The sequence below is a fragment of the Pleuronectes platessa genome, chromosome 17 (genome assembly GCF_947347685.1).
Source record: "Pleuronectes platessa chromosome 17, fPlePla1.1, whole genome shotgun sequence".
NCBI classification, from domain to species: Eukaryota; Metazoa; Chordata; class Actinopteri; order Pleuronectiformes; family Pleuronectidae; genus Pleuronectes; species Pleuronectes platessa.
This window is the reverse complement of record NC_070642.1, coordinates 8,292,484-8,319,326: the sequence shown is the minus strand read 5'-3', so window position 1 is coordinate 8,319,326 and position 26,843 is coordinate 8,292,484. Positions and strand designations below refer to the sequence as shown.

Here is a 26,843-nt window from a genome sequence, read left to right as displayed (position 1 = left end):
AGTGTGTGTTTGTGTGTGTGGGCGTCGAGTGTGTGTATGTGTGTTCACTGCTTTGTCTTTCCCTCTCTCTAATTATTCTCTCCCTCCAACATTGGCCTGTTAGATCTCCATTCTTTTTTTGTCCCCAAATTCCTTTTTCATCCGCGGTTCTCATCCTTCTCCAGTCGGTGTTCATCAGGACTGTGCATCTCGAAAATCCTGTGTACTTTTGTGACAACCCACATTACTGCAGGGGCTTGTCTTTGTTTAGTGAGAGGGTTCCAATTTCCTTATATAACACCCAAATCCCTGTGCTCTTTGATTTTGGATTACATGATCTTTTTGAGTGACTTTGAATCTTTGAATTAAAGAACTACTGGACCGAGCCGGGCAGAAATTGTGCATCACACTTTGCCGGAGCTGGCCGAGGTTCAGGCGTTGTCTCAGATGAATGACCATTAGCCTAACTACTCTGCTTGTGCCTCGGGGAAAATGTGTTTGTGTGCGTGTTCCAGCCTCTGCGGTGGATACAAGAGGGTTGGTCATAAGCAGAACGGGCTTGTGTTCATTTTCTGACTCACAGATGCTCTCAGACATACAAAGACCTCCATCCAAGCGCACACTGGTATGCTTCCCACAACCTGAAACGGGAGCCCTGAAATATCTGCCAATCTTTGTTTTTGAAATACAGACAAAACAATTCCTCGGGAGCGAGATAAATCCCCACGCGTCCCCGGGGCCAAACATGATTAGCCCTATCTAAGACACAATCTGTGTCCCTCTCAGAACTCAGACTAAGCTGAGAGTAGAAGCCGCGAGTCTAATTCATTCTTTCAACACCATAAATTTCAGAGCGACCTGATAAATGATGAATTTACTCCCTGGCTTTGTCTGACGTCTGTGGGAGAATAGAAGTAGGATAGAGGGAAAGTACGGAGGAGAAACAGAGGGTTATGGGTGAATAGAAAAGAAATGCAGCTACCCAGGGAATACAGAATCATTTAATGGAGTAGATGACTGGAATAAGTTGACAAAAAGAGGAAAGAGCTGACATATAGACCGACAGATGGGTAGGAAAGCAGAGGAAGGGATGGAAGAGAATGGAGAAGTACATAAATCATACCAAAATTGTGATTGTAGCTGAAGAAGTTTGATTTAACCGAGGAGGGTTTAGAGCTGATTGCACTGGAGGGAGACAAGAGAAAAAGAGAATAGCCTGAAGCAGATGAAGCAGCGGAGCAGCTAGATGGATGGTGGGCTTCAGAGAAAGGGAGAAGAGAGAATCCTGAGGAGATAGGAAGAAAAGCCCGAGAGAGACCGGGAGGAGGCGAGTCAGGGATGAAAGTCAGGTGTAGATATGAGAGGAGGTGGGTGGTGCAGGATAACCAGAGGCTGCAACAGCTAGCTATGTAGCTTGGCTGTGGAATGATGATTTTTGGACAGGCCCATGCTATGTGAAATGTACTTATCATCCCCAAAATGGAGAGAATGCCAGGAGTGTGTCACGGTGGCCATTTTCACAGTTTTGATGCACTCTCAATACTGGCCCTGTGATGGAAGCCCCAGCGAGATAAGTCTGGCAAGTAAAGTGAATGAAACGAAGCGACCAACCAGCAAATGACTGTGACTGTGCCAGTGTGTTGACTGAATGGCTGCCACCAAAGGGGACACATTTAGACGTTGTTTTGGCTGGGGGAGTAAAATGGAGGGGGAATGCATTTGGGCTTAGAGAACGCAAATTATATGAAAACACAAAGAATTGTCTAAGAGCAGCTGCATCAGTCAAAAACACAGAGTTGTCTTTTTTGTGTTAAAACAAGTTTGTCGTAAACCCCTTGACTTTACCGATGAAAAAAGTGCAATATATATGTAAAATTGTAGAATTAGAAAATAGTTCAGCAAAGATTTGTACATTCGATAAAGCTTGTCAAGAAATAAAAACACTCAGCCAGTCTGTTTTATCAGGACATGCGTCAGTGAGCTTTTATCAGATTTGTCTGACACTCATTCTCATTAAAATATTGCTGAATTCTGATTGTTGGACAAAGATACATAACGGGTGAAAAGACTGCAGGCAAAAATTGAAATTTCCATCAAATGCCATGAAGTGGCCACTTAAACATCCAGGAAAACTGTGCGTCTTGTGTAGTGACCTCATGCTGACCTTATAGTCTTAATTAAAAACTACAATCAAAACCCTTCTTCAATTATTTATGGGTCTGTCTTTATGTGAATGATTTCAAATAAACTTCCTATGTGAATGTAACTGCAGCAGCTGTGGCTAAAAAGAGATTGTGGTGTAGTGTTTTATTTGTTTAGTTGTCATCGATCAGCAGAGCAAAGAATTTACAATGAGCCGGTCGATGAGTTAGCCTGCAGGGCGAATCTTTAGTCTGCAATCTGTGTTCCCTGGTCAGATGGTAACAAGATCATCTTAGAAGATACAACTAAATTATGTTTTTTTTTAAATCATCATAACTTAATAAATGTATACTGATGCATAATTCCTCAGTATAAAAATAAGCCACCATGAGCTACAGGTCACAAGCATAGATTCTATATAAATGATGGACGACGTGACTTCACCCCATAAGTGAATCCAAAACATTTTGGTTGTCGCCTGGTGGTTGGCTGCCTGTTAGTGGATGGGAAGAGGATGATGTCTAATCAATTGGATTCTATAGAAACGGGGTGAAACATCTTGATTGACAGCTGACACTGGCTCACAATTGGTTGAGTGTGTGTATCAGCGGGACCTTGCCAAGGCGGCTCCATCCGCTCCTTCACAGACTCTGGCTCCAAAAGCGAAGGACGGCAGCTTTCATATCCGGGATGTTTTGGCTTCATTTCTGGATAGTTGGAGTTGTGCAGACGCGTCTTCCATTTTTTCTAAACAGTCTATGGTCACAAGGGAGCAAGTAAGTCTCTGGCTGCCAAAGCCTTGAGTGTATTGGAATGAGCAATGGTTTGTTTTAGTGTTAGAGAAGCAAATATTGTTTCAAAATCCATTAAATTGCTGAAAGGAAATTAGAATAGCATTTCATGGAAGTTTGTCACAGCCTTACGTGTGAGGTTGACAAATTATTAAAAAAAGAGAAATTAGATTGTCTGTGATTAATGAGAATAGGCAGACGTTGGTTAAAAGTAAAACAGATAGCAATTTTTTTTACATATAATTTTTGACTATTTGCTGCACTAGTAAAATCAAGGTTGAACACTGTGTGCGGCATAAAAACTGAAATATGAGTTTTAGTTCCAGTAACACAGGCTCTGTGACAGTGACAAAACAGCAAACCCATAATGGCACTAAATTAGCCTTACCTCTTTCCTCCAGTAAACTGAGCGGTTGATGAAAAATCTTTGAGAAAACGTCTTTCCACTCTGCTTTAGAAAAAAAAAACCTTGAAGGCAGAGGGAGTTTATAATAAACAGTAGTGGTTTCATTGGCAAGGTCATCCATTCCTAAGTCACCTTTGGAAATGTAATATCAAATTGACAAACTAGAGAGATTTTTCTCATTAGTTGAACAATTAGCTTGTGGTGTATTCATTACAGGGGGGACTGTCACCTCGTTAATCACCCAGAACAATGTAAGACCAATACCTGAGACCTACCGTTAGCAAGGCCCAGCAAGACTACACCTCCTCCTCACAGTGTCGGATGTGACGTCACTCCAGCTAAATAACAACATGAGGCTAGAGGTTGGGACATTTAATGGCGTTTCAAACCTGTTAGTCCAAAAAAGATTTTTCTTATATGACGTTGTGTCACCATCAGTGGACTGCATCTACCTATGCTTGACACTGATTGGTTCATAGACAAACTTGCTTTGAAGGTCGGCGTGTCGTAAACTCGGCTATTGTATTTGTTAACTTTTGTGAACGAAGGCTATTTTTTTAAGTGCATAAATGTAAAAAAAGAAAATATTGAACAAACGTCCTTCAGTTCATACATTACAATATATATATATACAATATATATATATATATATATATATATATATATATTGTCAGAGGCTAAGACTACAAGCAATTCTGAAAACCTGCTCAATACCTGGAGATACCAGACAGGCTCCTGATTCCTTTTCTTCTTCTGTTGTTTCATGCTTCCTGCAATTGATCTGAAAGTGAAAACTGTCCCAAGAAGTGTTTTCATACTGCAAACTATCTGAACCATGGTTCAGTTTAATCAGGACCAGGACCAGGACCACATCTTTTGGTTGAACTAAATCTTGGTTTGTTGGCCCTGACAGTGGTCTGAGGCACCTCTCACACATGTTCTATTGGTTTGGATTAAACTGAGTTCAAAGGTCCACATGAAACAAGGTTGCTGTGACAGCCCCCCTGAGTTGAGATGCACGCGGTGACCTTTTACCGATGCTACTTGTCCTCCCTCCCCTCTTATCCCCGCCCCAGTCCTTGACCCCCTCTTGCCAAGCTTCTAACCTTTCTGTCTGAACTCTGGTTTCACATAGAACCATCACGCCTCCCTCTGTGGCCCTCGTCCAGAGCAGAGTGTATTTGGCTTCCACCTGAAACCTGCTTGAGATCAAAGAAATGGGGAGGGAGTCCTGCTAGTTGCTGATTAACCCGCTGGCACGCTGCAGACACGGCCCTTCAGCTCCTTGAGCTTCAGCCACGCACCTTCTCAGCTGGCTGTAAGCTGAGCACTTGGCTGGTTTCTCCCTCAATACAACGAGGTACAAAGGGACGACAGGAAGATGGAATTCAGAGAAGCGGAGGAAATTGAGACAAGCTCATGATTAGTCTAATTACTTTGGAGCATAAGTGGCTGAATGAATGGTTTCATAAAAAGTGCGTTGCGCTCACTCTTAATATACAGTTTTAATGAGCAGGTGAAAACTGTGCAGTTTGAAATTCAGCAAAAAACTGAGCAGTGGTAAATGGTCTTTGTATTTCTAGTTTTGATGACCACTCAAAGCTCTTTACAGTACAGTTTTACATTCACCCATTCACACACACATTCATACAGTGCATATGTTCGCAGCACTTTGTTATTCTATGGGGGGCCATTCAGGGTTCAGCATCTTGCCCAAGGACACTTCGGCATGCAGATGGGTCAGACTGGGGATCGAACTGCCGACCTTCAGGTTGGAGGACGACCACTCTACCCCTCAGCCACAGCCGCCCCAGGCGTGAGTTCGATGCTTCTGGGTGGAGCATTGAGCTATCGCTATCAAAGCACAGACACCATTCCAGGAGGCCGTTTCTCACAGTCACGAAGCCTTGCCCTTTCATTTGTGTTATAAATGTTGACACACCGGTGCATTCTTCTTTCCTTCCAAAGGTCTCCCCACCAGGGTACCGACTGGCATCAGGGTGTCATTCATAATTCTATACAGGCTTCACACCCTTTAGTCGTACCTCAGTGTTTCAAAGCACAGCTGCACGTCTCCATTCTCGGCTTTGACAGACGTACGGTGGCGTTCAGAGGGAATGCCCCTGTGATTGTCATCCTGGTACGTATGCAACAGAAACTTTCTATCGGTCTAGAAATTATTCACACACAACCTTCCCTGTAAAAAGCTGCTCTATTATCTTTAATTCCCATATACCTGGAATGCGTAAGCCTTGGTCTCGGAAGAAGGGAAAGTGTCAGCTGGGGGCTTAGCTCTTTCTTTTACCCGAACGGCCTCCCACCACGTCAGTAATGATCTCATTTGTATGCATTGTCTTCTTCAAATCTGTGTCACTATGGGACTCCTCTCCCAGTAGGTCAGTACTTCAAATTACCACTTCCTCCTTTCCCATTGCCGCCCCCTTTCCCTGCAAACTGGCTGCACGGCCGCCTTTCTGCCAAAGGAGCCACTAAACCAAATCATCCCTTGGCCCTTGAAATGTAAAAGCGGGTGGTGTCCAGTGGGAAGAATTAGTGCACATAAATTTCCTCCAATGTGCTTCAGAGAAGAGCACTTAACACATTTTTAACCACTTGATGTCTTTACAAAGAAATATGAGCAGTAATATGTGTAGACTCTGATGTATTTCCTGTGTTTTTCCCTATTGTTGCAGGTGACTTATGCAATGTTTTATTTCCTTGACTGCTATGGATATGTGCTGTGCTTTGAATTGAGAGATATTCTGTTACATAATGCTGTGGAGTGTGCTTGATAAATGCGAATTTTTAAACAATTTAAACTAAAGCAACAAAAAAAAATCATCATAAAGCTTCTATAAATATTTCTAAACAAAGATAAAACTCACTATAAACCTACTGTATAAATGTGTGATGTCTGTTGCCATTGCCAACTGTTTCAAGCTGTTTGTTAAATTCTCAAACTTTAAAGGCAACAGCGACATTGAGCGCTATCAAATGGCAAATAAGAAAATCCCGTTCAAATATACCCGGCCAGTAGAAGATTGGCTTCAGGAGAAAGGTAAATCTTTATCGCACTTCTAGAATGTTTTTCCTTTTTCAACTTCTGTCATCTCATCGGCTTGTTCCCTTTTCAACCTCTGAGAATGAATAACCATCCCTTAAACCATTTTAAAAAACAAGTAAACCGCTTTTTTGTTACTTTTCCTTTGTTTTTCTTTCTACTTCTTCCCCCCTTTTTGTCATCGTCATGTTTTTTTTAATTTCGTTGACTCATTGTGTCCAGTTAAAGGGACTGGGAAGAGATTTTTATAAACAGCGCAGCAATGCGATTTTTTTATATCAAGAGCTGCTAATCTTTTGTGCAAAAATTGTCGAGGAGAAGTCATTATCTGCAACAGTAGGCCAAATGTTTTGAGAGGAGAATTAGCTTCCCTTGGCTCAAATCCTCTGCAATGTTTGAGAATAAACTAATCAGCGGGCATATCCCCCTGAAAACTTTCCAAACAGCAGGTCCTTTTTCCCTGCTGTAATTTATCTGACTACAGTTATACACATCACACTCTATGAAACCCTCACTTGTTGCTTGATGGAGAGCTAATTGGAGCCTTTTTGACAGCGAGGCGTCACAGTGAGCCGTGGCAGGGTGCGCGGCGCCCTGAGAGAGTTGTGCGTTTCCGGCAATTGAGATTATCGAGTCAGCGCCTCGTTTGTGTTTAAAACATTTGCGGGGTTTTAAAAGTCTGCTCTCCCTCTTCTTGTCTTTTTTTTTAGTTTTTTTCAGTTCGAAATTCAATCTTTCTTAATCAACATAATACCATTATAAACTGCATTTAAAGTCCGTCGCACATAAACATCTTAACCTGATTCTAAAGTCCCTTTAACAAACGTTTAAACACAGACAGGTCCGAGGAATCCCATTACTGTTGCATGCATGACTCCACACATGCTATTTCATTTTTCGCTTCTGTGATATGAACTTCCTGTCCCTGTCATTCCATGCCCGATGTATTTTGTATTATAATTGTGCGGAAGCCGGCAATGTAGCTGGCTCTCGCTGCTACATGTCTGTAAATTATACAAAGAGATTTTTAATTATGATTCCTGTATTGTGAACGTTTGCCGTATTTTTTATTTTTTAATTAATGCATGAGCAGTGTGTTCTGACAGCGATATTTAGGGTTCTCCTAATGAAATTCATCGCGGCAGGTAGTGAGTGTGTATTGCTCATACTTTATCATAATATGCCAAAGCCTGGATATGTATTTATTAATCATTCTACCGCATGAGTCCACTGCTTTGTCTACAGAATATTAGAAGTTCCTGCGCAGCGTGTCCCAGCTCATTTTTCAAATCTTTTTCTCACACCTGCATGTGTTCGCTCCCCTCTGATAATGCTGCTGTTGTTTTCAGCATTAGTAGTCTCTGTCAGTGCCTTCCTGCCGAAGATAACAGTGCATATACAGTAGCTGCAGTCGTTTAAATAGAACAGAGAGGGTTTGGTTGGTGGGAAGTGATAGCTACTTTTATCTAAAAAACATGTCGAGTCACCATTACAGTTCTCATCATTTGAACTCCATCCATACCCTTTTAATCGAGCAGTGAAGCAGTACAGTGTAAGAGTTAACATGCATGTCTAATGTCTCACTACTACATTCATTTAGCAAAATGTAGTCCCTTGTAAAAGTGGTACAAGTTACATAGTGGTGCTTTATATAGCAGCTTCATCTGTCACATCACATCATCCCTTCATCCGTCCTCATGCACCCATTAATGCTCTCTCTCCCGTCCCGCATCAGGCCGGCAGCTGACAATCTTCAACACCCAGGCCACTATCTCCATCGGCGGCAACGACCGCAAGCGGCCCTACCAGGGCCAGCTCTCTGGCCTCTACTACAATGGCCTTAAAGTCCTCAACATGGCCGCGGAGGGCCACGCCAACATCAAGGTGAACGGCAGCGTGCGCCTGGTGGGCGACGTGCCGACGAGCCGGGGCGCGGCACGCACCACCACCTCGGTGCCGCCGGAGATGTCCACCACCTTCATCGAGACCACCACCACCCTGTCCACCACGACCACCAGGAAACAGCGTTCGCCACCGACCATTCAGGTACGGCAGCAATTGACGTGAAGGGATACAAAGGAAGTTGTGTGCATGCGTGTGTCTCATATGAAATCGAAGAGAGCAGCTTTGTGAGTGTGTTTGTTGGGTGAGTTGCTGTGTGGTACAAATCTAAGTCTGGAGTTGAACAGTTGAAACATTTTGAAGAGGTCAAAACTCAGAGGGAGTGATCCAATACATCAGCTCTTTTATAACTCCTATTTATTACATTATAATAGTTTTTACATTTTCTTAAAAGATTTATCCTACATTTTTATATTTACACCTCACACAATTTTTTGCCAAAACAGACATTTGTATCATAAAATGGTATATTTTATTATTTATTTGCTTGTCAAACCTGATCTTATTTATTTGCTCTTCATTATTATGCAAATATTGGACAGAGGTGTCAAATATTCTAAACACATAAAAGCAGATACACAAAAGCATTGTTTTTAACAGCATCCATGTTTTTCCAAAGTCGTTATGATTTCCCATCTCGGGTAGTGGGATCTTTCTAGGAACAGGTCATTGCCCAGTCAAATCCCCTGTTTACCAGAGTGTGTGGCATTCAGGTGTTTTTTCCTTCACAGGAGATTTGAATACTCTTGCTGCAGGCTCGGAGATGCGTGAAGCACGACTATCTGGGCTCTAAATGTTCTGTTTCCTTGATTCAAATTTAAAGTGAAATATCCAAAGGAAACCAAAGGCAGTTTTTTATGTGTTTTGGGGAATTGAGCGTGGGCGGATTGTAGCCGCGCTCCTTTTTCCACTACTAACTCGCTCAAGGTCAGGATACTGTATTTCTCATTCTATTGAGGATTGAAGTGCTGCTGTTCATTGAGGTACACAAAGCCGACCTTGCTGCTTCCCTCTTTCGCTCTTGCTCTCTCTCTCTCTGTTTGTCCGTCTCTCTGTTTCTGTCTCTGTCCGTCTCGATCTGTCACTCACCCAATCTGGCCTAACAGAGGCCTTTCTCTAATATGTCCCGAGTCCAAGCCAATGAATGTCACTGCCGTGCCAAGAAAGTAATCACACCGAGCAGTCCTTTGACACCCAGAGGACAAATTTAACCATTGGTTGTTCATATTAAAGCCGTAACTCTCCCTCAGGGGTGAGCCTGGGTTGGGGAGAGGTTGGTCGGTGGACGACAAAGGGGGAACCACTCAAATCAGCCTCTTCACCCCAACAACAGATTGCCTGGCGTGCAGTGATGATGGCCCCCCATGTCAGTGCTGACACTTAAATGTCTCTATACTGAAGGAGCAGGTGTGGGGAGGCCAAAGTCGAAGCTGTTAGAAAGCCACTAAAGACCTGGTGTCAAGCCTTCATATTCGGGGTTGGACGGTCTGGAGCCAAAGTAAAGCGCTTGATATCCACTCCGTCTATGTCTAAGAGATGAGTTATCTGGAATGATGATGACTGAGCCGAGATACGTTGCAGCGCCGTCTCAGCCACCATCAAGAAGGTCACAATAGATAAGAAAAAACATGGCATCTCTGGGAAAATGGCATTTAGTGTCACAGGCTATTAATATCAAAGGAAGTCAATAAAGTTCTGTGTGTACGACGAAGAAGAGCTTTTATATGAAGCACTCTCCTTTTTCCAAGGTGAAATGACGAAGTGATACCTCTTTTGTCAATACCCAGGATGCAGCTGTTAGATGCAGGATGCTGCACTTTCCTAACTTACCAATACAGGTTGTTTTTTTTCTTGCCCTCCCTTTAACTTTCAACTTTTCACTTTACCGTTGTGTTCCTTCTGAGAGCGCGCCTTGTTCATTCTTCTTCCACGGGCTCCCATGGCAGCGTCTGCCTTGATTCACAGCGCGGTGTCACAGAATTTCATTTGCCAAGGCCTTTAATTTTACAGTTCCCTGGTTGGCTGTCAAACGCTGTGGTGTGAGAGGTAAGGAGAGGGCCCGTACCGGTTTGGCAGATTTCTCCAGCCCTCAGGGTAGGGGAGTAAAGGGAGCCGAGCTATCATTAGTGATGTATTGCACTGCTGAAAGCGAGCTATAGGCATCTGACACGGTGCTGGGTTTAAACGCGCGTGCAGCTCTGTGAGCGACAGGTTGTGTGGATGTGTGGACCGAAACTGTGTCTGCTTTGGTATCTTCTCACACATCTATTTTTGTTTCCACTTTAGCAACACGAGCGCTTTCTTTTTTTGAGGTGGGAAGTGGTGAATCCCTCACCCTCTCAGGATCAACCGAGAGGGAGAGGCAGGGGCTGGGAGGTGGAGAGAACCAATCTCACGCTTAATTAATGATAGCTCCGCGGGGACGAGCCAACACGATAGACACGTTTCGTTTTCTTTCACTCTCCCCTTCGCTCTCCGTCACCGTGTTACTTAGCCCGTCTGTGGGTCACGCAGTCAGCCGAGGGAATCGAGATCGTCCTTGTCAAGAAAAAGGGGGTTGCAATGTTTTCAAGATTCGATTTCAGCTCAAATCACATTAGTGATGTTTGTGTATATCTTTGGTGATTATGTTGAAGATATGTTGGGTTCTAATGATTGTTTTTACATTTTAAATGTTAAAAACTTGTGAGATTTGATTTAATTCAAACACAAATATCCAAGTTAAATCATAAGCTTTATCTAACTTTATATATATACCAGTTAAATACTAGTAGAAATTAGACTAGTGTTAATTTTTTGAGTATATTTTTTTGAGTATAGTTTGTATTTACTCAAAACAATGTATTCTTTTTGCATTACAAAGTATTATAAAAACATTATTCGTGCAGCCTCAAAATCAGTTCAAGTGATTAAATCCTTTTAAAGATCTGGATATTTATTTTTCAGAAAGTTCCTAAACCAGTTGTTGATGAGCTTTTAGATTATTTTATGGATTGTTTTAAAACACAAGTTAATTGGATTTATGTCTTTTTATAAAACCAGGTCCAGGTACACGTGAGGACATAATTGAGCCACATCCACACAGTGTTGATTAGTAGATTAGCAGAATTTTAGTTTAAAGTATTAAACTGTTAATATCTGATAACTAGATGTGTTTTTAAACCTTCTTTGTTTCGTCGTGAATATTTAATATTATTCTTCGGCCAAGTTTTCAGGTGCTTTAGATTATTTATCTTGAAAAATTCCGCTTAAAGAGAAAAGTCATAACAATGAAAACTGATTACAATGGTCGTCTTTATCAGCTCAGGCCGAATCAGTCGCTTGTGTCGGGGTTTACTCAGGAAGTATTGAGAGGTTTTCAGTCACAGAAGCTTCATCAGCCACACGGGGCGTTTTGTCATCTGCTTTTTCCATTAAATGAAGTCGGCTGCTGTCTGAGAGTGCTGGAGAGTTTCAAACCCACTGTGACAGCAGCTGTAATGAGTTGGCTCATCATATCCTTTATGAATATTATAAATGGTCTGAGACCTGGTGTGAGACATGTCAACAAGCCGCCTCCTTCTGAGGATCACACCCACCGCAGAGTCACCGTGTTTCATCCACTTAGCAGCAGGGACGTTTCTTTGATCATGTGTCACAGAGCCCCCTATGTGACACATAACACATGGGGGGGACAAATGCTAAGTAACCACGTTAGCTGTACCTGCCCTCAATCCTTACCCTTCCACTGGATATAGCCATGATAATTAATGAATGCTGAAATGCCAATGTAATGGCATAATAAAATCTCATGGGTCGATTAGATTTCAGCTGGAGCCTATGCCCCCTGGCCCCACCTCTAGATCTGCCCCTGATTGTTTATGTTTGTTCGTTATTGACCTAGTAGGGCAAATAAATACGCAATACTGTAGTAATGCAACACTCAACATACAGTATATAAAGAAAACCAATGGAATAAATATTAAGCTCTAAACTTTACTTTTCGAGGCATTTAGTCCTCCTGCTTTTAGCAAGCAACATAAATAATAACCATTTGACATTGAGCTGTAGTTTTTAGTTAAGTGGTTTGTGTTGAAATTTAAACGGATAAATAATTATTATGGAAGTTATGCAACACACCATTAAAATTCTACTAGTAGTCTTGCAGCATGAAAGGCCAGTAAGGAGGATGAGAGATGAACTCCTATTAAGGGAGAACTCCATAGATTTTACACATCAAGGTCTACTTATAAGTCCCATGGAGCACTGCGAGGAAAAAACGTTATATAAATCATTTTGTGGCTCCAGTGGGAGCTGAATATTGGATAAATTGCATAAAATAATGTCATTTGAGTCAGTGTCTGTTGAGTCTGAATATTACAAGTCTACGATTTAAAAAGAAAAAAAATGAGGGGGCATCGAGCGAGAGAGAATAGAGGGTTCTAGACCTCAGACGGCTACGAGCACAACACACCTGAATCCTCCACAGAAACCCCTCAGCTGTCAAGTTGCATTTTGGGTAATGCTGGTGTCAGCCTGTCATAACCTTGTCAAAGCCTGATTTGACAGGAGGAGGAAGAATGTGAGCAGTGTTGAGCTCCGCGGCATCAATGTTGACACTTAGCGTCCGTCGTGAATTTGACTACGTTAAAGTGGTGTTGGGCTCAATCAATGGAGAATAACAGCAGATTTGTGTTTTATTGTTTCAGCTCTCACACATGATTTATCTTCTGACTCCTTCAAGCTCAGAACACCCCCACACTGTGTTGGAACCACAGATTTAAGCAAGTCAAGGTTTTTATATAGGGGCGCACCTGAAAGTCCAAACAAAGTTTCATTTCTTTGTTATATTTTTGTGAGATGATGTTTCCCATAGCAGTTTAGGAAGCCTTTTGACATTCATACATGCTGTTGCCATCACTTGTGTGGGCTGAGTCTTACATATACTTGACACTGATTGGTTAGATGGGCGTGCATCGGACTTCAGAAAAGAAAAAGAAGAAGGTTAAGGAGGAGGAGGAGACGATGACTGAAAGCAACTAATAAGTCTTTGTGTGTATATATTCTGTTAGTTTTTATGCCATTTTAGTTGTGTAATTCATTTATATCATTTTTAATTCATTTTATTTCTTAACATCAGGAAGAATATATAAGATAATTGATCAACTTTTATAAAGTGAGACACTGGGATTGACCACTACACACTATCAATTCAGTGTGTAGTAGTCTTTCCCTTTAAATTGAGAAAATGACAGCACAGGTTGATTTCTTTAATTTCATTGCCACTGTAATGGCATCATGGTTTTACTACCAACATTCCAAAGTTCAGGCAGAGCACTCAACACCAGTTTGAATGAGTCAAATATGAACGTCCTCGTCGCTCAAATGTTTTATCCTCAATGTTAAAGACTGAAAGGAATTCTGAGTGACAAGTAGGGCTGCCACTTTCTTTTTCTCCTTCTGTTGTTTAATGGTGTCAGAAAGTCCACACTATCCAAATAAAGTGTTTTCGCGCTGCAAACAAACTAAACCAGGGATGAGTTTGATTGGAACCTTAGAGTACTGATTCATCCCTGAAGTTCCTCAAGGTAAATCCATTCACAAACTCTATTTGGCCGCTCAATATGTGCAGTGTTAAGTGATAGACAGGTCTGTTGTACATTTTGGTCAAATTATTAACCTGGAATGTTTTGAGGCCGCCGATGACTCATGACAACAACACTGACTTCATTTAGACACACGGGGGAGAGACAAATCGCAATAAACCAAAACAGGCATATCTTGTTAAGTGGCTACCTGATCCCTTCAGCTCTGCAGTATTATGGTTGAACCAAAGAACAGATTTTACGCTCGCTGGTTTGATGTGTCATTTTGGGAATGCTCATTTATGCACGTCTCTCGTGGGAGATCAGCGTCTCTCGTTCTCAATTAACTTGCGCCGCTGGCCTGAGATGTTTGGGAACAATTAGGACGGGAGGCTGCAATCTCGAGTACCGTGGGGGAAAACAGCTGGGGGAGAGACACTGAAAGTGATTTGCATGGCTGCCGTGTTAAAGAAATTGCAGGCGTCCATCATTTTCAACCGGCCTGGTGCTCAGGAGACGGGAAAATTTGAGGTAAATTGTTTGTAGTGTAATTGGCCCTTTTTTCTGCTGACAGGCGGGAATTAATGCAAATCTATACCCGCTCGCATCGACAGAGATTCTTCTTTGGCAAAGATGGATTTCTGTGATTTCTGATGATTTTTTCATGAAGTGGAGAGTCTTTGTGTGTGTGTGATCCAATAAAAATCGTCACACTGTAACTTTGCACACTGCGTGCGATGCGTTTTATTATTCTATTTGTTTGGAAAAGATGTAGTCGGAGATAAAATGGAGGCAAGCACTGCTGATGACTTTGTGGTCCTTTCACTTCCTGAAAATGGGTCCATCCAAACTTGAGAATTTCATTTTTTGCCCAAACAGTTTTCTGGAACACCTTTGACAGGTGCAAAAAAATACAGCGAATCGAACCTCTTCTGAAAACTCACTGTAAGGCCACATTTATTTTTAAACGTGTAACAATTTCTGACAAAAAACAAGGACATTTAAAGGAGAGTAAAGAGACGGAGCAACATGCAGCATCTGGTCATAAACCAGAATCCACTCACACTGTTGCTACACATGGATTTGCACACTAAGATACCATGATCCCCTCTCTTTTTTTCCTCGCCTCATCAATTTTTTCTGCCCACAGTGCGTCAGGGATGTTGCTTAACGCCTGGGGATATATGATAATCACTGATTTATTCTCTCTTCAAGATGAAGCGAGGAAGGTGCTGTGCAGCACGCTGCGTGTCTCCCCGTGGTAGTCTGCTCGATGATGTTTGATGAGTGTGTTCATGAGCTCACGGGTGAGAGTGTGTGAGCGTGTGTGTGTGTAGGCAGATTTACTCCTCTTCTCCACCTGCTGTCAGTCGTCTCTTTCTCTTCAGTTAGTTAGTCTCTGTGATCACCCTCCTTCACAAGCAGCGCCCAGACCTGGCAGTAATTATGTAAAGGTCAAACTAGTAGACAGGTATTCCATGGGATGTTTTCTTTATTCATTCTTTCCCTCTGCTTCTGTCTTCATCACTATATCTCCTCCTCCTACCTGTTTTTTCTGGCCGCCCTGCTAGGCACCCAGGCTCCCACTGAATTGTGGGAGATGAATGCTGGAGGTGCGCGAGATGCTCAGTAGGACCAATTAGCAGACGGCAGACTGATGGGAACTCTGCTGTTGTGCGTGGCTCATTAGGATTTCACACACACACACACACACACACATTTCCATGCACACAGTTGGTACCGGGATCTCTTAATCTTTGTCTCCCACAATTCAAGCTACCGTAACGTGCATATATTTCCACACACCCAGGCTTATATACATTCTCAAAAACCAGTCAGCCCTGGTGCGGGCACATCCAGTCATGCTGTCAGAACTGAGCAGAGGAACAATATCAGGATTCTGTGTCTGTTGCCAAATAGTTCCCTTCTACCACTGACATGGCAAACTCATTCCAGCGCTGTCAGGCATTATCCGTCTTCTCTGTCGCCGGAGTGTGTGTGTGCAACATTGTGACTCCATTTATGAATTTTTCATGTCACTTCATGTGCAACAGAATATGAACATAAAGCCATTTCCATTATACATCTCTGTGTGAATATGTTTGTGATTATGTGTTTGTGATCGTGTGTGTGTGTGTGTGTGTGTGTGTGTGTGTGTGTGTGTGTGTGTGTATGCTCAGGGGCAGTTTGTCTCTCAGTGTGTGAGAACCAGCAGCTAGCTACAGGGCCTTTGGACCATGGGGTTTTTTGTAATGGATGTCCCCCATGCCTCACAACACAGCTTATATAGATCCTTCGGGAATGAGTGTGTGCGTGTGTGTGTGTGTGTGTGTGTGTGTGTGTGTAAACCTGCTGTCTTTTCAGCCAGCACTGTCACTGCGGGGCACTCGCACACAAAAGGGGCAAGCAAACAGTACACATTAGTTTCACACACACTCTCACACACACACGCACGCAGTCTGTGTCTGAGCTGATCGGCAGGACATCAGTACATGCTCCGTGTGGTCCACAGGCTCACCTCATGCTGGGATGCCTCCAGGGATGGCTGACTGGTTACAAGACGGCACCCAACTAAAATCCAAAGCTTACAAGTAAAGCAACAAAGTGAGCTCCGAACCTCTGGTAGTGCTCATGAAAACCAGAGCCCACCAAACTATTAAATGCAAATAACTTCAACGGAGCACTTTAGTATAGAGACTTAAAATGCCCTCTGATTATACAGCATATCCTTGAGTTTCACAGAACAATTTTGGATTAAAAAAACATCCTAAATGTTATTCCAGGCCTCACATATCAAATGCATATTCTCTCCCTCTCTGTACAGATGTCATCTGTCCCCGGGCACATGCCAGTAGACTTACATGGATTATCAAAGCGGAACAGTCGCTATTTAATCCCTTGCCAAGCCATTTTAGGGCTGCTGTGAGATCCCACACTCTTGATGGTGTTTAATTAACTTTTTTTCCCACCACAACGGTTCTGGGAACAAAACTATTACAAAAACTTCTATTGCCAGCATTTTTTTTCTTTAACACTCAAAGTTAATCTATTTAAGACTTAGGAATTTGCTCTTTTTCTTGTTGAAACCCTTGTTTTACTTCTGGATCACCAGTTAATTCTTCTTGTTAATTGGTTAGTTTACTTTTTATGCCTGGACATGAATATTCCGACATTTGGGGGAATGTTCTTATTAAGGTTGCATGAGACCATTAATATTAATGTGACAAATGTGCCTCTGCGTTTGACACAGACATAGTTTGATAGACACAGTGATTTAATGAAGCCGACTTCATTTGCATAATGGTCCTGATATCATTGCAGAGGTTCAATCAATAAATCAATGATTCATGAGAAAAGCCTGTGTCGAACACAAGAAGATATAAAGTAGCAATATCATTAGATAATGTACCTCTGAAGTCTTTAGGACCAACTATTAGAACCACCGTTTTGTCTGAGTTTAATAGAACATTGTGGGTCATCAGGGTTTTATGTCCTCTAAACATGCTTGTAGTTTAGTTAGCTAAGTAGTTTACCTGATATATATAACTGGGTATCGTGCGCATAACAATATTTCCTGATAATGCTTTCTAATAGTATGCACATGCATATGTAAGCTAAATTGAATAAGACCAAGCACAGAACCCTGAGGAACCCTGTGATTTACACTGGTGTACACAGATGACCCATCATTAATTTGTACAAACTGGAATGGATCTGATAAATAAGACTTGAAGATAGTTCATCATTGCAAAGCTAAGATGGTGACAAACATATTTCAGTTTTTACTTTATTGTATTGATTTACTTTTGAGAGATGCGAGCTGCTTTATGCTTTCTTGGCTCAGAGAGATATTGAACACAACACAGACATGTCATTGATATTTAATCCGACTGTCTGTACAACAACAAGTCTCCCACAATCTTGAACTATTTCGACACCGCCACACCAACAGGACCCCCCCGAGCTTTGCGTGGTGTATGATAATAAACATTTGAGGCCACGCTCAGTCGGGGCGATGAATCTTCTCGCACTGCTATATTGTGAATATATCTGCTGCCAGCCTTTGATATGCTGTCTGAGTGTGTGAATTACTGTCTGTGCGTGGAGGAGAAAAAGAGATGGACTACATCTGTGTGAGGGCATTCACTGATCCATATATGCATTACTGTATCTGTGTGCACAGATTTCACGATGTGTCTTCCAGAGTCAATAGGATTTAATTAGGGCCCGAGCACTGACAGTGGGAGGCCCTATTGAAATTGTAATGATTATTATTATTATTATTATTATTATTATTATTATTATTATTCAGGCAAATGAATTGGCTTTTTGAGGGCTTTAACATGCTCAAATTCTTACCAAAATTTGCAGAAAGTTAGAGAGTGGGGAAAGTGTACGTATTCTGGAGTGTTCTGGTGGCTGCAATCTGGTCTCTTAAATTGAACCTCCATCTTTTTTCTTTTTTTCTTTCTTGTTAAATATGAATCACACAGACTGCCTTTGATGTTCCGCAGCAATAATGTCTTCTGTTTCATTGCTCAGCTGAGCTGTTATCAAGGCCAAGTGATGTTTCTCCTTTGAGTCCGCAGAGAGTTGGTGCAAACTACAATGCAGACTGTTGCTCTTAATTGCAACGAGTGAGGGGAAATTGCAAGGCGCCGTGAGTCTGTGTGAGTCCACAGGTAGTCATCCTTACATGTGTCGGCACGCGGCGGTACTGTGGGAGGGCCCAGACGTGTGGTTTATGTTAAATCATTTCTCTGTTGGTTGGTGATTACGTTTCAACTTTCATCTTCTAACAAGAGGCTAAATCGAATGCTTAATTTGGTTTGTGCTCATTAAGGAATGGAAGCCAAACGGGACCTCCGTCTAATTTGGGAGACGTAAAGCTGCCTGCGTCGGGCATTACATAACACAGTCATTGATTTGGTATTACTGCATTGAAGTCATAATAGCTTTTGACTGTGAGCAGTACGGCAACGCTGGAATGGATTGAATAGGGAGCAGAGGATGTAGACCACGAGGAGAAAGTGTAGGGTCCAACATCAGCTACTTGTTTCAGACTTCACACATTCTCAACAGAAAGCCAATCGCTCTCCCAATGGAACATATCCTCTTACTTATTGATTGTATTGTCCCAATTAGTGAGGTCAACTTAGGTCTATTTATGAAATCCATTGTCTCAAAAGCACGTCCAAAACATCAGCAGAAACAAAAGCCTTTTTAAATGTAGTTAATCAGCCTCCATTCACAAAGTGGATGATGCTTTGTTATAACAACATACAATTAGAACAACATTGTTTCATAGTTATTGAATTAATTGGCGTTGGGGTTTGGAGGCAAAGAAAAGCGCAATTTATTGTGAAAAGCCTGAATTAGGTGAGTCTTACAAACAGATCCAGACTGGAACCGTTTCACAAATCCAACTTCAGCCTTTATTCAGTTACAATATGGATATTCATAATACAAAGAGGACTTGATGTGAAGATCACATCAATTCACAATGAGTACAGAGATGTTAAAGAGACGGCTGACGTTCTTTACCACAGAGCAGAATATATTAAACACTCATGCGTGAACATGTGGCAGCACTTTTTAAAATCAGAAGGTGAGAATCAGCTCTGACTCAGGTACAGATTTGTTGCTGTTTGCTGCTCTGATAACTGAGCTCGGTGCAGAGCTCGCTGTGTGATCACATCAGCTTCATATGGATGTTGTGGACCTGAACTCCAGAAAATGAATTGGCAACAATTCGGAATTTGATTTTATAATTAAAAAATGCATTTGTTCTGGCATCTAGAAATACATTTGTAAATATGCTTAGATTGTTTTAAAAATTGCCTTTCATAGTAAGGTGCACATCTGAGTTTAGATCATTTGTTGGCTAAAACAAGGTATTTAAATGTCTCAACTTGGAAAATGATGCGAAAATACGATAATCACTATATTTTTAACACGTTCTTAACAGTTGTTAAATGAACAAAGTGTTAATTTGCAGATTAATTTGAATGGAAATTAAAATCTATTTTAGGGGAGGAAGAGACAATATGATAAAGTATAAAACTTGAACAGGTTTAAAATTAAGTCGTTTATTTTCAGTCAAGAATTGTCTAAGATTTTCGCTGCTAAAATTGTTCTGACCAGGTGCAGCAGAAATTAAGGGACTACAGCGATGTCTGGCAAGTACACTGTGACACTGATTTAATCTAAGTCCTGAAAATTAGCCCGACAGAAACCATTCTAACCTGGTTTATGAAACTAAATTTAGAAAAATAAGCCTCATTTACTCAAGTAATCACAATTTAATAATCTTTCTTCCTGCTGGTGTTTGAGCATGAATACAGTTACCTTGTCTCCTAGGCCCTGGTCCTATGGGTGTTTCAGGGCTCAAGCACACAGGTGCACCAGCACACAGTCCGAGCTATATTTACATTGATTTGATACAAAATGTTGTGGTTAGTGCGAAATCAGATCAACTGGAGGGTCGGCACATTTTTCTCTTTCAGCCACCTGCTCCAAAGTCTGTCCTCCTATCAGGGTCAATCTGGATGATCCAGAGTTGGGTTGTGGTAGAAATGCAGAAAATATTTGAACTTCCTACATGAGAATCCTACCCCTACACCAACAGGGTTAGGGTTATTGTCGGTGATGGTTTTTGCATGAGGTTTATTGGGGGTGTGGGGTCGGGCATTCCTACTGGCATTAATATAAATGAATGAGTTATTTTCACGTAGAGGACACGTCTCAGCCAGTGTCTTGTCATCCTCAGTAAAATTAAGCCCTTTCCAATCCTGTCCTGACTTCCCACCCTCCTCCTCTGCCTCCCCGGTGCTTTCATCTTCTCTCTGCGTCTGCTCTGGTCACAGCTCTCAACACTGCTTCGCCACCGCATCCACAAATTCCTCACTTCCTCTGGAAGGGAGAACCGCAAACGGTAACACAAACCATAACTCAGAGCTGCAATCGCTGCTCCAATTTCACCTGAGGACGTCATGGGTTTGCATAGAGAGCAGAAATTTCCCCCCGTCCCTCGCTTCCTGCCTCTCCCCATTCGATCGCACCATAAACTCCCTCAATCTTTCGGCGGCTCCCTCTTTATGTGTGTACATACATGTACGGTGTGAGTGTGTGTTTGTCACAGAGCTTCCCTGATGACCTTGTACTCTGCGGCAGGGGGGTGATTAAGGATCAGGGCCAAAGACCATTTCCTTTTCCATGGGAAGATGAATGACCCTGTTTGGAAGTGGCTGCCTATGGCCTCAGGGCAATTAGAGTTTGCTGTGAGCCAGCAACCCTCACTGCTCCCTGTGCAAAGGCAGGTCCTTGAGAAAAAGAGAAATACTGGCACACAACCCATTCTGCTGAAACCAACACACGGTGATGGTGAACAAATTGAATGCATTTTGTTTTTTGTTTTTTCCCCCGCTTCTCCAGCTGTTTTCCTTCTCGCTCTCCTCACCCACTCCTCCCGCCCTCTTCTAATTTCTCCATAAACCTGGGAAGGGGAAAAGAAAGTGCTGACTACAGCAGGCCACTAAGAAAGGCCCACCGAGGGTGCTCATTTGAAATATCAATATTTGATCTTGGAAATCATTTAGCGTGTGGCTCAGGCCCTACAAGTTAATTCTGGTGCTCATTCCATTGTAAATTACCCACTTTATTGAAGGGGAAGGTTAACAGCCTCTTTGCACTGCTCGTGTTTGCTTTAAACACTGCCATTACCATTGGAATTAAACATCATGATCAAATGTTTTATTAGACTCACTTGTGTGTGTTATTTTTAACATGAGCTTCCTGCCATCCCACCGCTATATTACATTTTTCTGGTGAAGCATCTTATCTTTCACAGAGCGGGCAGCATGAGTGAAAAGAGTTGTGGCAGCGTATTGATAGGGATATGGCCTAGCGCCATTGATTCCCCTTGTAATACAAGCCTCTCCCTTGTCGGCCTGTCAAAGCCCAGATCAGACATGATAACGTGCACATCAGACAGCTTTCAATAGAAAGCTGAAGCTTCCGCCTTTGGAGAGATGACTATCTTATGTTGGTGCGAGGGCCCGTCAGAGTGGAGGAGTGGGAACTTGTTAGATAGCCTGTGTGATGTACCCTAGACGGCGAGGGAGGGGAAACGGAGATGGGAGTGGGAGTCGGCCCGACCTCTGATTTGTGTCACTTACGGGGACCATTCCTCAACCTGAAAAATAGTCTGCCCCGACAATCCCTGTCCGAACGTGTGAGAAACATTTCCGAGGTGACCAGGGAGCGCCTCGGGGAGAAAGCGGTTGCTTTGAATTGTGTTTCTGTGATTTGCCCTTAACCGCACGTCGTCACTTTGATCTCCGAAGAGGCAGCCACGTCGGACATCCATGGCAACCGAGTGCCAGGATGGGGCGCTCGAGGAAAATTGATTTGTTTAAGGTTTATTCCCATCAGTTTGAAAGAGAGAGCAGCTCTAGCCATTGGGCACTGTGATGTTGTAAATAAAGCAAACTGGGTTTGATAGCAGGGCCTCTAATGTGGATCTATAATGTCATGTCTCTTCCCTTAGTCTCAGCAGGCGTCAGTGTTACCTTCACCTTCGGGCCACAAAACATGTGAAGGTCGTTTGTTATGATAAGACCGTGGTGTGTTCAGGACCAACCTCCCGTGCCCTCCCTGATGATGTGACTCGCTGTACTGTACTTAAGCATGTGACCCCCCCCCCCCCCCCCCCCCCTTGCCTCTGGAAGACGCAGCGCTGTTGGTGCTCATATTTCATGTCATGTTTGTAACCCGGGGGTCCGTGGCTGCTTCTTAGCCTTTACATGGCTGTCAGTGACAGTGGTCGAGTACATTATGTCTTTTCTTTTTTCGCCTGCCAAGCCCAAGCTGTTGCTTTGATGTGGCCGATCGAATCAGTGTCAGGCTCGGCAGAATATTCAGCCTCAGCCCTCAGCCTCAATGCAGCAGCTGCTCCTCTTGTCAACCATGCATTTGAAAAGTTTGACTCCGAGTTGAAGCATTCACTGTTCATCAGCATACAATTAAATTGTGCTCATTAATAATGTTTTTTTTAACCTCGATCATTCGTTAATAAAATTAAAATTAAAATCTAGAACCAATAGAACATTTGGTAGAACATGTACCGCTGTCCCTTTATGAAACCACGTTTAAATTCACTAGACCCAGATTTTTATTTGGATCTACTTGGACCAAATTGCACTCATAAATATCAGTCCTCTAATCATCCGTCCCTCCATCCTCCAATAATTTATACCACTAATCATTTTTATGGGTCCCATTGGGAGCTGGAGCATATTCCAGTGACATTGGGCGAGAGGCAGGGTACACGACAGGTTGCCAGTGCAGGGCTCTGTGAAATAGGCCAGATTTTGTTCATCAAGATCCCTGATTTATTATCTATGTTGAAGAAAGTGAAAACAATTCTTGATCCAGATCCAAACCACAGTTTACTCGGTTCTTTCATGACCCACAACCTTCTACCAAGCTTCATGCTGATCCGTCCAGTAGTCTTGACAAAAAAAAAGTCAATACTTATTTCTACCTCAGCCTCAGTTTTATAATTATATTATATATTATAAGTTTTATAACATATCTAAATGTCCTGCTTGAGTCATGTGGGCTCTGCTGTGGCTCGGCTGTACCGACTGGTGGATTCCATTCAGCTGAGGAAGATATCTGTCTAAATGCGGGTGCTTTTATCTGCTTGATGCAGCAGAGTGTGGCAGCCTGTGCTGCTGCTGCTGATAAACTAATAAACAAGACAGTGTTTCCTCACTGAGTTGTGGTGGAGTGAGGACAAACACAAAGAATGTCCTACTAACCAAACTGTAATTTTGAGAGATAAACACTTGATTTGTCTCAGTCAGACTCCGAGGAACAGAGGCGGCAAAAGTCCACACATTCTTTACTCAAGTTGAAGTACAAAAACAAGTAAAAGTATAAGTACTGGTGGAACTTCTTTCCAGTTTATTGTTAATCAGTCCTGCAGCCTCTTCTCAATGAGGTCAGGACCGAGCAGTGATGTGAAACATTCATTCACGTGTTGAGATAATTGCAGCCTCGCTTTCGAACGCTCTCTGTGTCGCTGCTGTCTGATTGGTCGTCAGCACAGACTCTCCCGATTAAACACCAGAGAGAAAAACCTTTGTCGAGACGGAGGCGGCCCTGGCATCCTTGGACCTTTTTCTCTGTGCCGAGGCCGTCAGTGGCGAAAAGGCGAACAAGCGGCGTGTTTTTGAAACTTGTCTCTCAAGGAGGCTGTCTATCTGTATCGACCGCCGGTGTGATCCTTTCAGTTGATGTGCTGAAGTGGTCGGACGTAAACGCCGTTTTAATGAAGCCTGGCTATTGATCTGGTTTGTTTGTGGAGGCAGGAATTTGAGCATCTCTTGGATGGGATAATCAGGCATGAGGCACATAGCCTGTGAGTTTTCAAGTCATGTAATCATTGTGTGTGATGCACATTCGTCACACACATGACCACGTATCAAAACCTCTGACACACACACACACACACACACATCAAACCCGTAAATCCCGCCACCCAGACTCTCTTAAAAATGACGATGGGGATGTTTGTTGAGAATAATTACACTAAAGAAGAAATCACTTTGCTGCCAAAATATATCCCACTCTATGTTATGGAGATTTAGACAGAGAATTGGATTTCCCCAGCTGTGAAATCAGTTTTTGTAGTCCTGCTGGCCAACCGCATCATTATGCTATACCCCGCTGCAGGCTCCCATCACTGCACAAATGCAGCCTATGCCTTTTCCGCCTCCATGCGCTCCCTTTGCATTTACAACATCTAGCCTCATGCCATATGTTATTATCGACGTCTCTGGTCGACTGAGAGAGGGACTGTGAGCTCTGCTTGTCACTTCATTGCTTCTGCGTTAGCCCAAATGCGGGGAAAATGCCCCCCTAAGCCCCCTCGTGAGAAGCACTCCGGTCGAGAGCGTTGTGAGGGCGCAGAGATGCGTCGTGTGTGTATGAAAATGAATCAGGCGCGCGTCTTGTGAATCTCCAAATGTCAAACATCACACTTCAGAAAGCCCTCTTCAATTTCTCCGAGTGGAATCAAAGTTGCTTGAGATGAGAGTGGGCCTCTCACTACGAGCCTGTAGATGATTGTCAATGAAATGATAAAGTGGATATATTGAAAGGAGGGTGTCCTTCTACCATTAAAATGCAACCTTTACAATACCCGAGCGGAGGCTGTCAGCTCTTCCCTTTAATGTGGAGAGGCTCCGAGATGAAATGTTTGATGACGCTCGTTGCAGGAGCTCTGCGGCTGTGGCCTCGGTGCAACAACAATTCAAAAGAGCTCAGAGAGAGATTATAAACATTTCAGGCTTATTTCATGTCAAAAATGCAGGGCTGCTTGATTAGCCAGAAACACCTTTGACCTCCTTAGAGTAATGTCACTCCTCATACAATTATTAAAATTGTTTTTCAGATGGGAAGATTGGAGTGTGGGTACACCAGACGAGAAAAAAGAGGCAAAGTGTGTTAAGGCTCTTAGGGTCATGGATTGGCTAGATTATAATATTCTTAATTATGTTTTTATTAGTGTGTAATCAAATGTATCTATGAGTCACTTTTTTTCCATTACCTTTGAATGATCCTTTACAGGAGTCACACACATGCGCTGGAAGCTTCAACCGAAAAGCTTCCCATTCACTTTGAATGGGGTGATGTCATGCTTTGCCGAACTGCATCGGGGTTCTGTTGCATTGCATCGACTTGTAAGAAACGCAAGCACCAGCCAATCGGGCCAAAAAGGAGACGTTAGCCAATCAAATCATGAAACAGGCCGTGGATTTTATTTTATGACCATTGCGCCGGCACCAAGCGTCCACCGTACAGTGCTAATGGACGCATACTTGTGAGTTTGGTGTAAGGAAGTGAATCCTCTCCCGCGGTGTCTGTCATGTTGCACTGGCGTGTTTCTCCTCCCTTTTATATAACCAGTATAACAGTGGGTGCGTTCATTTACAGCTCCAGAATCACACGTGGAGAACGATGGGTGTTGATTGAGAAGTGTCTGAACTCATTTGATGAGGCTGTGTAGCTCAGCGACAACTACCCCAATAAAAGTTCTCATAATCGCAAATTGCTGCAGTGATGCTGCGAGCATCTGGAAATTTAGTAAGACTGACAGTCTGGTGATGAAAAGTGTTTTCTCCTCTTACACAGCACCGCAGAGGGAATACGTGTAAAAAAAAGTAGCTCATTTTTAGTGTCTGATTCGACATGAGCAAAGATTTCCTCTACAAATTATACACGGCTCATTACAGCAATTCATGTTTTATTCAAGTGATTTTATTTTCTTTATGCATAAGAAATAAATGAAATTGTAAATTCATCACAGTGCCCCTTAGATGGGAGAAGAAGACGCCTTCTGATATCGCTCTCTTCGTACTTAAGCGTAACCTTGTGTTGTTGCAGCCTTAATGTCGAGCAAAGGAACCGGGCCACGCAGGTAATGAGAGACGTTCACATGTAGATCAGTGTGTGAGGCTTTGTGAATCCGCCGCAGTGAAAACCTCTCCTTTGTGTCGAGATGGAGTCGGCATCAGCTGCAGAGAAAGGCGGTGGTTCCAGTCCTGGGTTATGGCACGATGGTGTCACCATGGAATTGCTGGAACAGACGGCTGGCTTTGGGCTTCTCATCTCTCTCTTTCTCTCTGTGTCCCTGCCTCCCACATTCGCCGCTATCATAGTAACAAGCAATAACCCTCTTTCAGCAATAACCAAGACTTTTACGCCCGTAATGTGGCTTCAATAAATAATGTCATTTTCACCAAGGGGCTGTATTTTACAGCAATTTAGTTCAGAGCCTCCCCTCCTGCTCGGTTTTTGCCTCCTCATGCTGGAGTACAGTCCATAATGTGCTGCATTACAGACACCGGAACCATGGCACATTTACACATTACATGTTCTGATGCAGAATGGAGCACAGCTCATCATGCTTAGTCATAGGACGCATTAGG

The 26,843-nt window shown here is 42.8% G+C and overlaps 1 protein-coding gene across 1 annotated transcript in view; it reads left to right on the top strand.

The window, feature by feature from the left end:
• The window catches only part of LOC128460631 (neurexin-3b), a 183,415-nt gene that overhangs the window by 144,731 nt on the left and 11,841 nt on the right, over positions 1–26,843 (top strand). Inside the window, exons 14-15 of the mRNA XM_053445874.1 lie at positions 8,115–8,425; positions 10,776–10,778. Of these exons, the coding sequence (XP_053301849.1) occupies positions 8,115–8,425; positions 10,776–10,778 (314 nt within the window). The remainder of the gene's footprint in view (positions 1–8,114; positions 8,426–10,775; positions 10,779–26,843) is intronic.